We start from the raw sequence: 13,863 nt of genomic DNA, 5'->3' as shown, positions 1-13,863 counted from the left end.
AGCACTGAAAATGTTTTACCTGGACTAAGGACATCCGCTGTGGTTCAAAGTATCTTTCCAGATAAAAGTAAATTGTGTATTTCATTTGGAAATCAAGGATCTAGAGTCCAGTGTGAGATTTCTGCAGTCTGGGATGATGTTGAGCGCTGTGTCACCTGCTGCTGTTGGAGGTGTTTGATCCAAAGTCAACACAGCTGTCTACCAAGAGATTTTAGAGCACTTTATGGAGAAGCCGACTTCACACGTGCCCACGGTTTGTCGACCTTTTCATTAGTGCACTCGATCGACCTGCCTGAACTGAACCGTACTTGGAGGTATTGTCAAGAGGAAGATGAGAAACACCAGAGCTAAAAATACTGACAAGCTGAAAGCTTCTGTCAAACCCTCAGTAACACTTCAGCAGTGCAACGAGCTGATCACGTCCATGTCATACCAATAATTTGCACCAAACTGTTTAAGGTTGGACCTTAAACAGTAAAACCTTTTTTTTTTTTTTTTTTTAAATTGATCTTATTAAATATTCCAATAAGCTGAGACACTGGATTTCATGTGCATCTGAAAAACAACATAATTAATACTATACAAACCAGATGTATACAGAGGAAATGCTTAGATAGACGACACATTTAAATATAAATCTATGCGATGCGGCAGAACAGCTCTACTGGATCCTATACGAGTTCACAGATGTTCCTAATAATTTGGCTGGACAAACAGATGGGCCAAATTTAAGAAGACAGCATCCAGAGCTGCTTATCTGGTTACCGGCAGTACGGGGACGTCCGTGTCCACCAGGTCGTCCGTTTCCACTACGTGCTCTGACTCCGGGGACGACGACTCGGCGGGGATCACGACCACGGGGCTGATGTGCTCCGACAGAGCAGATGCACGCAGGAAGTTTGGAGGGTTCTGCGACAATCAGAAAGGCACGAGGTTATTCTTTGTATAATGTCCTGGTTTCGTCAGGTTCATCACAGTGGAATCTATTTGCCTACATTTTCATGAAAGCGTGACATCACATTTCATTTTCAGTTGTGAAAAACGATGGGATTCAACAACAAAGATAAAAGCTTTGAACTGAAACTTTTACACGTTTAGGTGTGGTTTAAATGCGCGTAAGTCCTCACCTCAGGCAACTGTGGGATTTGAATCAGCCTCTTAAAATACTGCAGGTTACTGGAGCGATAAAACAGACTCTTTAGCCTGAAAGCAAAAAGGGGAGAGATATAAAAATGAAAAAGAGGAAACGGGAAAACCTCACTGAGAAAAGCAGACAGAGCAAAAAGGTCTGACACTAAAAATTCATTCAGCACGGTAACAAGAGCTCAGAGAAACTGTGACCAACTCTGTGTGTGTGTGTGTGTGTGTGTGAGACACTGAAAGTGAACTTCATACTTCTTGAACTGTTCCTGGAAGCGATCTCTGTGGCCCTGGAGAGTGTCAGCTGGAAGGCCTGCGTGCACACAAAGACAAGTGGCCAGGAATTACTTACAGACAGGTAGATCAGGATACTTTAAAACATGTCTGACTGCATACACATACGGGGGGATTTGATTAAGAATACTTCAGAACTGCAAATTTCCACATCTACCTTTCCAGAGAGTAAGAAAAAGGCTTTTTGAAACTGAGCTGCTGGTTAATTTTTTTTTCCCAGTGAGGCTTTGAAAATTTTCATGAGCCCGAGGGGTTCTGAGGAATCCATCAATTCAGAGAGGAGAAACGCATCTCTCAATCTTTGAAGATAACTGTCAGAGATTTTAAGTATGCACACATCTGAGGAATATTAAGAGCCAAAGGTAAGGCTAGAAATCCTACAGCTAAACCCAGTGCAGTTCAGGAGACACAGGGCTTCATCAGCTTGTACTTAAGTGGTGCTTACGAGTGAGACCTTGAATACAAGCCCATACTACAGTATTTATTCGTCTGTGATTTTACTATTGTAGGCAAAATGATGATGTCAAATATTTGAGGTATAGTAATGTTCAAAAGTGTCGAGCCGCCCCACATTTCTTTATACTTTTCTTGGAAAAGGTGCAGTGACTTATTGAAGCGGGCAAACAAAACTGCATTGGGAGTGTGTTTGGGATGATTATCATGCTGAAAGTTGAAAGTGATGCCAGTAGACGGATCAACTGAAGGTCCAGATGCATCACTCAGGTCCTGTGTCAGGTCTTTTTCCTATTTCTTAAAGATGTGACTTTCAGATGCTGTTTATCTGCTGTAGATAGTTTTTTTAGTCTTTCCCTTTCTTCTTTTGTCCTGCATCTGTTCAGTTTCCTCAAATTTGTTTAAGGACACATTGCACACCACGCTGAGATATGCCAAGTTTCAGACTAATAGCTTTTTGAGAATTGCCTTGTTGGTGCAAAAATGCTATTTTGTGGAAATTGTTACCAGCAGTCTGTCACAAAAATGTTTACAAAGTGTGTAAAGACATTGGGTCTTTGTTAGGTTGTCTGTTACGTGTAGACACAACACTGGTCCATCCACTGATCATTCGACTGCACTTGAATGAGTCACAAGTTAGTGTTAAATGGCTTAAGCACATCTGTGCTTTAGACAGATGTGATGGCAATGACTACTATTTACCTTTAGCAACAAATTACAGAAGCATGAAAAAAAAATGGCAGTTTTGTTCATCGCTAGCTGCAGACCTAATGTTGCTGTTGTGTTTGTTGACCAGTTTTGAACATTAAAAACAATTAACATTAAAATAAAAATACAATTATGATTGAAACTGGTCAACAAACACAGTGAGACTAAGTCTTAACCACATCTGATTAAGCCGAGGATTTGCTCTCATAAGCTAAGGTCAGAAAACCATAAACAACATATAGGATTTAAAAAAAAAAAAGTTTCAGAGTAAGGCCCGTGTTTATTTTCCTGCACAATCTCAACTAATAAAAAAATGGAAATAATCAGTTATCACCATGGACGAAATCCTACTTTAGCTAGACATCAATAAATGCAAATCGGCCCAGTCTAACAAGGGATTCCAGTCACTTCAGTGATATTCAAAAACTGCACAATATTTGCATTTAGTAACGACAACACTGAGCACCGCTGCAGTTATTGAGCCTGCAGCCGTGTGTGTGCTCGACCAGCAGGGGTGTGTGACTCACATGAGTGCAGCTTAAACAGCAGCTTGACGGTGTAGTCATACAGGTGGCTGCAGTCGAGGATAACCTGGATGAGGGGGGCCAGACGACACTGACCCGCCGCCGTCACAGAGACCGACCGAGACATGTCTAGAGAGCTGAACACTGTGAGGAGAGAGACGGTCAATAAATGCAGACCCAAAAATCAATGCACACACATACACACATGAGCATTAGTAATTATTGCAAACAGTGGGAGACTCATCGATCATACATGTTTCATGACTCAATCAACTAGTGCTCTTCATTTTACTGCTTCTGCCACAATTAACTAATAAAGTGTCTGAGAGCAGCACACGGCTCACTCTTGCTGCACTTAAAGGTTTTAAGTGACGCAGAGAGAGAGAGCAGCAACCTGAACACTAACAGGATTGTGTGACTCGCTGTCATTACGCCCCCCTCTTTCATTTCCCTGCTGCCCTGCTCACACTATCCCCAAAGTCAGCCGCTGAGAGCCTATGTGTAAAGCTGAGGTGTGGTTTCCTGCTTAGTCACAGCGTGCACACACACACACATGCACCTAGATGTCTGGCCTCTTCACCCCCAGATGACGTGATGCTTTTTAGAGAACAGACCACATGAGGAAGCTGACGACAGCATAAGAGATTTGGGTGCAACCTCGATTTTTGATTTGTCAAAACACGACATGTGATCGCCAATGTAACGAAGAGATATGATTTAGGCTTGGGAGCAATATTAGGAGTGAAGTTGGGGACGAGGGTTTGATAACATCACCAGGATGTTGAATGAAAGCCATGATAAATAGATACCAGAATGTAATTTCCTCCTGATCATTCATAAATGGAGGCACGCAGCCTTCCTGGCATTTCTTCTGAGCTCCTGGTCACATCCCAGCGCTCTATTTTTAGCTCGACCCACACTTCAAGAGACATTAACCTGGGATGACTCACCCAGACAACAAGGGGGGCTAAAATATAACATGAATCCACAAACAGCCTGGCAGTAAACTGAAACAGAAGAGGTGGAGCTCTGACGTGACATATATATATATATCATGACATCATCTTTATTTCTGCGCACCATTGTGAGGAGACCTCCGATCCGTCAGACTGCGTATTCCTGTCTGTGAAAGTGTGAACTTGGATGCATTCATCTGTGGGTGTGTGAATGTTAATGCGCACGGTTTCAGATAAGCACAGCTGGCAGCGCAGTCAGACCAGAATAACTTACCACCCAGGAAGAGGTTGAGCTCACACTCCAGGTAGTCAAACATCTCTACGGTCAGCTGGAAGCTACAGGACAGGAGAGAGACACGCAGAGCTCATTTAAATAGAAATGCTAAACTTAAATAAATAAACACTCTGAAAACACATCAGATCTCATGCTGGATGTCTACACCGATATGGACTGGATAATCTGTTAGCAACACAAGGATGCCACATCATTAGATGGAAACAAAAAACATTATGCCACAGGGATTTTATCGAAATGTCATTGTAGAAACTCATAACGGTGCTCGTTAGTTTGCTTGTTTGCATGCCTGACAATGTTGAGGCTCATAAAGATGATGGATGGTGTGTCCTGCAGAGGTCTCCTCTCAAATCTGGACCAGGGCATCACTGAGCTCCTGGCCAGTTTCATGTGCAACCTGGTGGCATTGAAACATAACGTCCCCGAGGGTTTCTATTGGATTTAGGTCAGGCAACCATGAGGGGCAGCCAATGGCATCAGTTCTAACATACTCAAGGAGATGCCTGTATACTCTCACCACATGACGCCGGGCATTGCCATGTACCAGGAGGAACCCAGGACCCACTGCACCAGCGTAGGGCCTGACAATGGATCCAAGGTTTACTGATACCCAATGGCGGTGTTGTTGTCATGGATACACCTCCTCAGGCTATCACTAACAACACAGTCATGCTGAATGACGTTACAGGCATCATAATGTTCTCCACGGCTTCTAAAGACCCTTTCATGTCTGTCACATGTGCTCAAAGCAAACCTGCCAATTCTGGTATTCTATGTCAAATTCCAATTGGACTCCACGGTGCTGGCAGTGAGTACAGGACCCTCTATAAGTCCTGATTGTTTGGTCAGAGACATTCACACCAGTGATCTGCTGGGGGTCATTTTCTAGCTCCGGCAGTGCTCATCAGGATCTTCATCGAACAAAGGAGCAGATACAGATACAGGTCCTGTTGATGAGTTAAGGACTTTCTACGGCTCAGTCAAGTTCTCCTAGAGTAACTTTCTCATGGAATCTCCTCGAAACAGCAAAACCCAAAACAAAACAAAAAGCCCAGAAAGGAATAGTTATGGGCAAACTATCCTAAATGAAGTGTTTGACAGCTCTTTCATGTCTTCCTTTTGCCCGTGTTAATTAGATCCATGTGGCTCGCAAAAACGAATAAAAGACAACTGAAACCTCTCCGCGTCCGTGAGATGGCTCTGACACTGATATACATGCCTCAGATTACAACATCGATGGCAAATCTAACAAATGTGTACAGAGCACTTATAACATTAGATTTCTTTTAACCTACAGACGAGTGTTTTCCTTCTTTTACACATTTCTTTCCATTTCTTCTGATTTTCCACAAACTTTTGCTCTTTTTTTGGGAGAAAATATCAAACAAACATGTCTGGTTTATTACTATCAAAGCATTAAAGAAGCAGATACCGATCCAGGACTGTTGGCTTACGTGACCATCTCTTTCCGGATCGGGAGCATATCCAGGCACTTCCTTAGCCACCATTTATTCCTAATATGTCTCCTATTGAACATCAAAATGTTCATCAAAGGCCAGCCACAACCAGTAACCACTGCACAGCTGCAGCCTGCACTCATCCAGGAATGCAGAGCAATCTCTCAACAACAGATCCGGACACTTGTGCAGTCCATGCACAGATGGGAGACTGCTTGCATCATACTGAGTGGAGGCTATACCTCAAATGAAACATCTTCTGTAAACGTGTTAAAGTGTTAGTATGTGTCAAAGTAAAGAACAAGCCTTTTGGTTATCCCCATGAACAGCCACATATTATCCGTGTGCGACTGTCCAGTAACAACTGAAGGATTTTGCATTTCACACTTTTGCTCCACAAAGCTGAGAAAAAGGCAACGCTGCCAGCACAGCGGTCCTGTCTGCCAAACAAAAACAATACGAGCAGCCGAAGCAGCGACTCGCCACACTCACAAGTTGTTGACGTCGTTCTCTCCCGCCTCGTCGAGCTGTCGGTTTGACATCTGAAGGTTTCCTGGAAAACGAGGGTTCTGAAAGACAAAGCAATGTAAAAGTCCTGATTACGGTTATATACCAGACCAATCTGATGGTTGTAAAAAGCAATGTGCTATTTAAATTAAGATTCATTAATTAGTCTGAGTACTGTGAGTCAAATAAGTTGTACGAGCGGTTGGAGATGAGGGAAGGGAGACCGGACAAAAGATACAAATGACAAGGCTTTACTTTGAAACACCCCGTGAGTATTTCACACTATTTTGTACTTTCACCCTACTACTTTTACTCGATTACTCCATTTAAAAACATGTAGTGAAATAGCAATGTCAATCTACGCGTAGTGATCCATTTTTAATAGAAACAACTGATTAGAGCAATTGTTAGTAATACTGAATTAATATGCATACTAGCAGGCATGCATCATATGCATGTTTGCCACTTTCCAGGTGAAAATCCTCAACCTTGGCAAAAAACACCCAGACCTTCTGGGACAGCACCGGCACTGTATTCTGGTCCCTCCTTAACTCTACTCAGATGTCTCATAAAAAGCTACACTACAGATTCTTGGGAGGCCATTAGTGTAAAAGCTGGAATTTTCTCTGAAGCCACCCGCAGAGACCTGCTGGCACTAAAAGGAGAGTCTGAGACAAAGATAATGAGAGACGAGGGAGAGTGGTGATGGGTTTTATAGGTCAGGCCAACTCACTTTGATGTGAAACTCCATTTTGGTGATGAGCAGTTTGAGGTAGATGCTGCACAGCTTCCCGTAGCCTTCACTCAGGTGACCCTGATGTAGAAAGACAGAAGAGGAAGTGAAGAAATCCAAGGAAACAAAGGAGAAACAGTTTCCCCATGTCCTTCCTTCTAAAGGTCACAGGGACACCGTGACCTTTAGAAGGTCTCACAGTGTACGGGTGAATGCAAAAACCCAGTTGACAATATCTCTAGCCTGTGAGTGAGGGTGGTAATGACATAACAGGAAAGAAAGAGGCCACAACCTTTGTCCCACTGACCACGCTTCCTGTATCCTCCTTCCTACTGACATCAGCAAAACTCAGTTAGTGTAATAAGGAATATCTTAGACCTCCACCCCAGTCGCTGTTGCTCAATTAATCACTTAGGAGTGTCTCTTGAGATTTTTGTGGCTAAATGTATTGCAGTTGACACGCTTGCATTTCATCAGAGTCACCGGCATCAATATAATGAAGAGAAATTTGCTCACTTCTATCAGTGGTTCCCAGCATTTTCCATCCATGCCCCATTCAGATGGACAACACTGCTTCATCAACACTATAGTACATATATCTGTATATGTTATTTGGGTGTACATTCAGGATTATTTAGCCTAATGTTTAAGCTGTTATGTTCCGTTAACAAGAATTTTAGCTAACAGTTTATTCACACTTTTTTTGGCTTCCACTTTCATCTATTTATTTATTTAATCTATTCATTTATATATTTGTTTTATGTATATATTTGTTCAAGTTGGATAGCAACTTGAACAGCTCTTGTAACTTGTTAGCTCACTATAACTGTTAGCTAGCTATGACAATTGCCAGATTTTAATGTAATACTTAGCTATTTATGTCATTTTAGCTGTTAACCCCCCCCCCCCACACACACACACACGCAAGTGAAAATTGTGAGTTATTCCTGAGTCGAAACTTGGTATGCAACTTGCTAACCTGCTAACATAAAAATGTGAGTTGCTGAAGGTAAAATAGTTTTTCTTTACGGATGGAAACAGGCTTTAATCATTTATCCATTATGTTTAGCTGACTATTTCATTTGTTTATTTATACAATTAGGTAATCGTTTAAATTGCTTGTTAAAACTTCTGTTTTTTTTCTAAAAACATTTCTTTAGCTCTCTCAGTTATTGAGCCATACCGTTAGCTAGCTAAGATAAATTTCCAACTTTCAGTCTAGTTAAGTTTAGTTACCTACTTCAACTATTAACCAATTAGGTTGCGCTAACAATGTAATGTATGCATACAGTTAATCATTTTTACTGCCCATCTAAACCTTTGTTTATTATCTACATAATTTAACTCATGAGGCATATAGTTAGCTAGCTATGACAATTTACAACTTTTAATGTAATACTTAGCTATTTATATCATTTCAGGTGTTAACTGTGTAAGTTTGTTTCTGCCACTGAATAATAATTTAACTGTTGAGGCACACAGTTAGCTAGCTATGACAATTTTCCACTTTTAATTCATTACTTATCAACTTATCTTAATAAAATAATCTCTGCATTTATAATGTCAGGAAACAATTTTCATCCATGCTTTTCTAACCAGTCAGATATTTCTTGTCCATTTTAATCACTTGTGTTTTCTTTCGGTTGTTATTGGTTAACTAAAGGCGCAGTAACACTAACAGTGGTGCTCAAACCTATTCAGGTCAACTAAATTATTTATTCTTTTAATGCATCTCTGGCTTCCTACAAGATACCTGGAGAGGGAAGTCAGTGGGGTGGATAAATGCAAATATTATCAAATGACATTATTGTTTTTTAACTACACCACCAAGACTAAACGCATGTCAGCACAAATCCCCCAAACCAGAACGACACCAGCCTCGGTGACATTACTGTTTCATGAGGGTGGTAGATGATGCAACATGAGCTCATGTGGCTTTTGTCCATTATGTCTGTCACTACACCCTGGCAGCAGGCTACCAACAAATGATGATGAATATAATCTGCTATGATCACCACAGCAAAGAGGACAGTTGGCAGCCGTACTCTGATAATGAACAAAATCCAAGTAAATCAGCAAAAATTGCACCTGTATATGTTAAACTCCTAGAAAGATCATTTTAATGAGTCAACACCCACCTGGACAGCCTGTTAATGCCTTTTTAGTGAGTGCCTTCACCTGGCCTGAGGTTCGCTACACAAGTTTATTCCATGTGAACTTAATCTGGTGCTTAATCTGACATCTCGTAAAAATAGCCTGAGCACTATATGTCTAATAACTCTGCCGCCTGTTTATTTACTGCTGCGTTATTGTTTCTGTGGCTTTCTTGGTCTCTCAACATGCTTTTAAAAAGAAAATAATCTACTCTGAAAGCACTTTAAGCTCTGCTGTAATTCAGGAAGTAAAGCGAAAAAGCTACTGCCTCCGTAAATTAATTGACAGAATTTGTTTTGTTCATTTACCGAGCGCCTCTACAGTACTATGCACTTCTGCACACACAACTGCGATGCCAGAATAAAGGGCATAATAATACACAGTGTTTCGTGTCTTCACATAACAAATGCAGTGGTCCCACAAGCCACTGCCAAGCTGCACGATAATGCCAAGCTGTCAGAAAATCATGCAATCACAGAATGATTTATAACATTAATTACTGTAACTAGAATTTAATGACACTTAAAGGCAATAACAATAAGGCATCCTTCATATAGCTGCAAAAGACAGTTTGGTTGTACAAAACTGGTTCAGTAAAGATAGATCACATCTCTTATGACGACAGCTGTAAATATTACTGGAGAGTAGCATTGCTGGTCACCACAGCAGATAGCTCGGCATATTTGATTTGGCAGATTTCTAAACTGGATGCCCTTCCTAACAAAACCTCAGAGTGATGTGTGTCTCCACCCGGTATCTTTCACATGCTAGGCATATGTGTAACCACTACACTATGGAGCCACTGTAAATACAGGAGTAACACCCCAGGCTATACTGACTAGTTTAAATGGTCACATTTTAGTAATGAGTATGTTTCATTCGTATCATGTTTTATTCAATTCCTTTTTAGTGTTACAATAAAGTAAGGACTAAAGAAGATTACCGTATTTTTTGGACCATAAGGTGCATTAAGCGAAACAAAAGAGTCAGAGAAGTCAAACTTTACTCAACTCACTCTTCTTGCTTCCTCCACTTCTGTACCATTGATTCATTAATGTTGAATTCTCTCGCAGCTGCTCTATTACCGTGTTGTCGCAGTATATTAATGACTAACCTCGTATTGTGGATGGATTATCTCAGTTGTTCTGACTGAAGTTTGGTCCCTTTACAGCATCCTGCCAAGCGATTGGATTTATCCTTAACCATCAGGAACCCTCACGTTAACTTTTATCCAGTGGAAAAAAGTTGGCGTTCATCCTCCAGCTTCACTGTGTTTATGTTATGCTAACATAGCTGTGTCGCTAGCGCTCACGTAGCACATCATTATATACCAGCTAGCCCAACTTCAGTAACCCTACAAACATCACTGCTGTTTAGTTTTCTGTCTTCATTTATGTTGGAAGTGATAGCAGAGCTGTACGTTTTAATTTGTTCAGACATCTCTCAGTCAGAACATGCTATATCATGTTTAGGTGGAAATTAACGAGCTAACTTCCTGCTAACTTCTAAATCTGTTAAATTTAATAAATTCTGTTTTCATGGATGCCTGGATGTTAAACTTAATTGTTACACCTTGTAAAGCAGCAACGCTGATGATTTTATTAAAGATGAAATAATTTAGACAGTTTTTGACTCTCAGTGATGCTGCAGTGTTCGTTTGACTTTGGGGCCTAATGGGGACGGAGTTTTGGACCCAGATTACTCCACAAGGCTCCTGACTACGGCAGCCGTTCTAAAACATTTTTTGTCAGATTTTTCTAATGCCGTGTATCACATAAAATCGTATCGAGGTCAGTAAGCACAGCCAGAATTCATACATAAGACAAACTGGATTATAAGGCACACTGTCAATTTTTGAGAAAATTAAAAGATTTTAAGTGTGCCCTGTAGTGTGGAAAATGCAGTAAATGAGACTTATGACTGTGTGAGATGACATAATCCTTACCCACATCCTGCTCATATCAGTTAAATCAGCCTTGTTCCTCATGGAGTCCTTTATCACCTGAAGAATCAACAATTGAAACAAAGAGAGGGGAAACATCCTTAACATTGAGTATCAGAACACAGTTACAATAAGAGGGAGACAAAGTTTTCGTGTTTACGTACGTTCGGATGCCCGTCCCGCAGCAGCTTGTGGAAGACATGGCAGAACTTCCAGCAGAGCACGGCGTTGCTGGAGAGAGGAAGCCGGTTGACTGCCGCCCAGAAGGTGTGGGCACCTTTCTCATGATGGGTCCCCAAGATGCAGGGTGAGAGCGGCAGTCAAGGATCACAGGCTTACAGTGTTTGTGTAGCCTGGCGGAGCCTAAGTATTTACCAATCTCAATACAGAAAACTCTTATTTTAACATTTGTTGCATCTCCTTTGTGTGTGAATTTTTTTTAATGATCTCTTTTCTGATGTTTGAGGCCTTTGCTTAGCTCCGTCTCTGTGCAGGATGTTAGATGTTAGCAGTTTGGTGCTTTTTAGTCTGTCTGATAAAACAGAAATATGTCCGTCTAGCCTTCCATTTGGTTTTACACATGACTAAATTAGCTGTGCAGCAGGGCCATGTTCAGACGACGGGGTTACACAAAATTAGCTGTTTTGCACCAACACAGCCCTCTAGCTACGGAAGGATGATTTTGCACACACAACAAAGTCAAAACAAATGCTCTTCCTCTCCTCAACACTCAAACAAACACACACACACACACACACACACACACACACACACACACACACACACAATGTTAGGATATTCCTGGCATGCTTCTCTTTGACAGCGACCTCCTGTGTGTTGATGGCCTTGTTGATGCTGACAGCCTGTGAAGAGGAGTAAAGAAAGGGCAGAAGAGAAGAGGGGAGAGAAGCAGAGGAAATAAATCAGCCCACAGCTTTTTTACTCACAGCAAAAAAAACAAGTCAAGTTTTTCATTTTAAAACTTGACATCCTTCCACCTTTCAGAAAGTTGCCTTTTCCCTTTTCTAACCACCTGGGGAATGAGAGGCAGCCCAGGTTTTTTTATAACGCGCTGATTGACCCATTTTCTGCAGAGTTGGTATTCAAGGCAGCAGCTGAGAGGCCTCCTCTCTGCTGCTGAGGAGGATCTACAGCCTCGAAAGAGACGCGTGTGCTGCCAAATCTCAGCATGGAGTGCAGTCGGCAAGTTAAATTACAGACATGTGACAGAGCATGTAAGAAGGGCCGAAACGGCGCAGGTGCTTTTTTTTTTTTTTTTTTTTTTTAAATTCTCCTGCGTGTTTGTGTTAATTCACAGGATTAGATGTCATCATATATACGAACAAAGCAGGAAACAGTTGCAACATCTGCAGAGGATAGAGGCCGGACAGAAAACCACCACGGACTACTCTTCAGCAAACATAGTTAACATTAAGACTGTAACCAGACAGATTTAATGAGACGGCACCAGCAACCAGACACGTGCGGATAAGCAGGGGAGCATCTGTCTGTGCTATGACATCTACTGTACTGAGGAATGTTGGCCAGACTGAACCTGAAGCTCCTCCAACTTCAGCTCAAATTTTAAGAATCATCAGAGATGAATTACAGAACCACCAGAACACACTGGAATGACTTTTCACTTCTGCTCTAACCCAGTGTGACACAGTCACAAGGCTGAAAATGCTGCCACCGGTAGCTTGGATGGTGTTAGTTTGGCAGTTTTTGTGGGGATTTCTGGTTGTGCTATGGCACGCTATTAGCTTTCAGCAGGTACTATGGACACTCCCTCTCATTCTTAAACTACCCTTTAGATAAAAGCTCATGGTTCAGGCCATCATTTAGATATGCTTCTGTGGCCCCCCCCCCCATTTTCCATGCATTTCTTTGCTACAGCCAATTACTTTTTGTTCTCTCTCTCTCGCTGTGGCCTACCTTTGTGCAGGCTCTACATGTTTCAGGTCTGCACTTCCTGGCCCACCAAAGTGGCGAGTATACCTTCTTAGCTGAGGCAGAAGCCACCAATCCCGAGTGTGGCTTAGTTTGGGGTTTCGTTTCAGTTGAAAGGGAGTCGTTTCTCTCAACTGTAACTTTCTATACAGGATATTTTTGGGTTTCTTTCTTTGTAACATAGGAAGGTGAAAATGAGGCATACTAAACATGCTCTAAGATAACTTATATTACGAACTACTACAAAATTAATAAAGTGCTATTCAAAGAAAAGCATTAAAAACACAACCACTATTTAATAAAACAAAGCCTGGGTGTCCAGCAATGCTTGCAGATTGTGAGGCTGGACTTTGCACAGCATAGCTTAAAAGCTAATGGTACCATGCTAACATGCAAATAATAAATAAGATGAAAAATTCCTCATTTATCCCATATTTGTAAAATTATTTTGTTACAGCCATCAACCGTAATAACATCAACAGCAGTAGTAGTAACTCCTCACACACAATCAGGGGCTCACCAACCAAACCTCATCTATATCAGGTATTGTGACCTCATTGTGTTGCCTAACAACAGCCTACCAATGGGCTAGAATGGCCATTGTCACATTTCCGCACCTGCATCCTTTTAATTTCAACACAATACACATTTGATTTACAGGCACCAAAGTTAAATCAGCCGTTTTATTATATTATAAAGTCATCACATGTCTTAGCAACCACCTAACAACAGACTAAAACTAAACACCCT

General features: G+C 41.4%; 1 protein-coding gene across 3 annotated transcripts in view; it reads right to left on the bottom strand.

Moving 5' to 3' along the window:
- Nucleotides 1-13,863, bottom strand: part of hip1 (huntingtin interacting protein 1) — a 51,302-nt gene that overhangs the window by 18,974 nt on the left and 18,465 nt on the right. For all 3 annotated transcript variants that reach the window (XM_026191274.1, XM_026191275.1, XM_026191276.1), the window contains exons 2-11: nucleotides 11,963-12,026; nucleotides 11,328-11,470; nucleotides 11,167-11,223; nucleotides 7,068-7,148; nucleotides 6,320-6,396; nucleotides 4,350-4,411; nucleotides 3,123-3,263; nucleotides 1,396-1,453; nucleotides 1,128-1,203; nucleotides 766-909 (exon numbers count right to left, since the gene is read on the bottom strand). In XM_026191274.1, coding sequence (XP_026047059.1) covers nucleotides 766-909; nucleotides 1,128-1,203; nucleotides 1,396-1,453; nucleotides 3,123-3,263; nucleotides 4,350-4,411; nucleotides 6,320-6,396; nucleotides 7,068-7,148; nucleotides 11,167-11,223; nucleotides 11,328-11,470; nucleotides 11,963-12,026 — 903 coding nt within the window. The remainder of the gene's footprint in view (nucleotides 1-765; nucleotides 910-1,127; nucleotides 1,204-1,395; nucleotides 1,454-3,122; nucleotides 3,264-4,349; nucleotides 4,412-6,319; nucleotides 6,397-7,067; nucleotides 7,149-11,166; nucleotides 11,224-11,327; nucleotides 11,471-11,962; nucleotides 12,027-13,863) is intronic.

This window comes from Astatotilapia calliptera, chromosome 14 (assembly GCF_900246225.1).
Source record: "Astatotilapia calliptera chromosome 14, fAstCal1.2, whole genome shotgun sequence".
NCBI classification, from domain to species: domain Eukaryota; kingdom Metazoa; phylum Chordata; class Actinopteri; order Cichliformes; family Cichlidae; genus Astatotilapia; species Astatotilapia calliptera.
The sequence above is the reverse complement of the archived record's forward strand: the minus strand, read 5'-3'. Positions and strand labels throughout refer to the sequence as shown.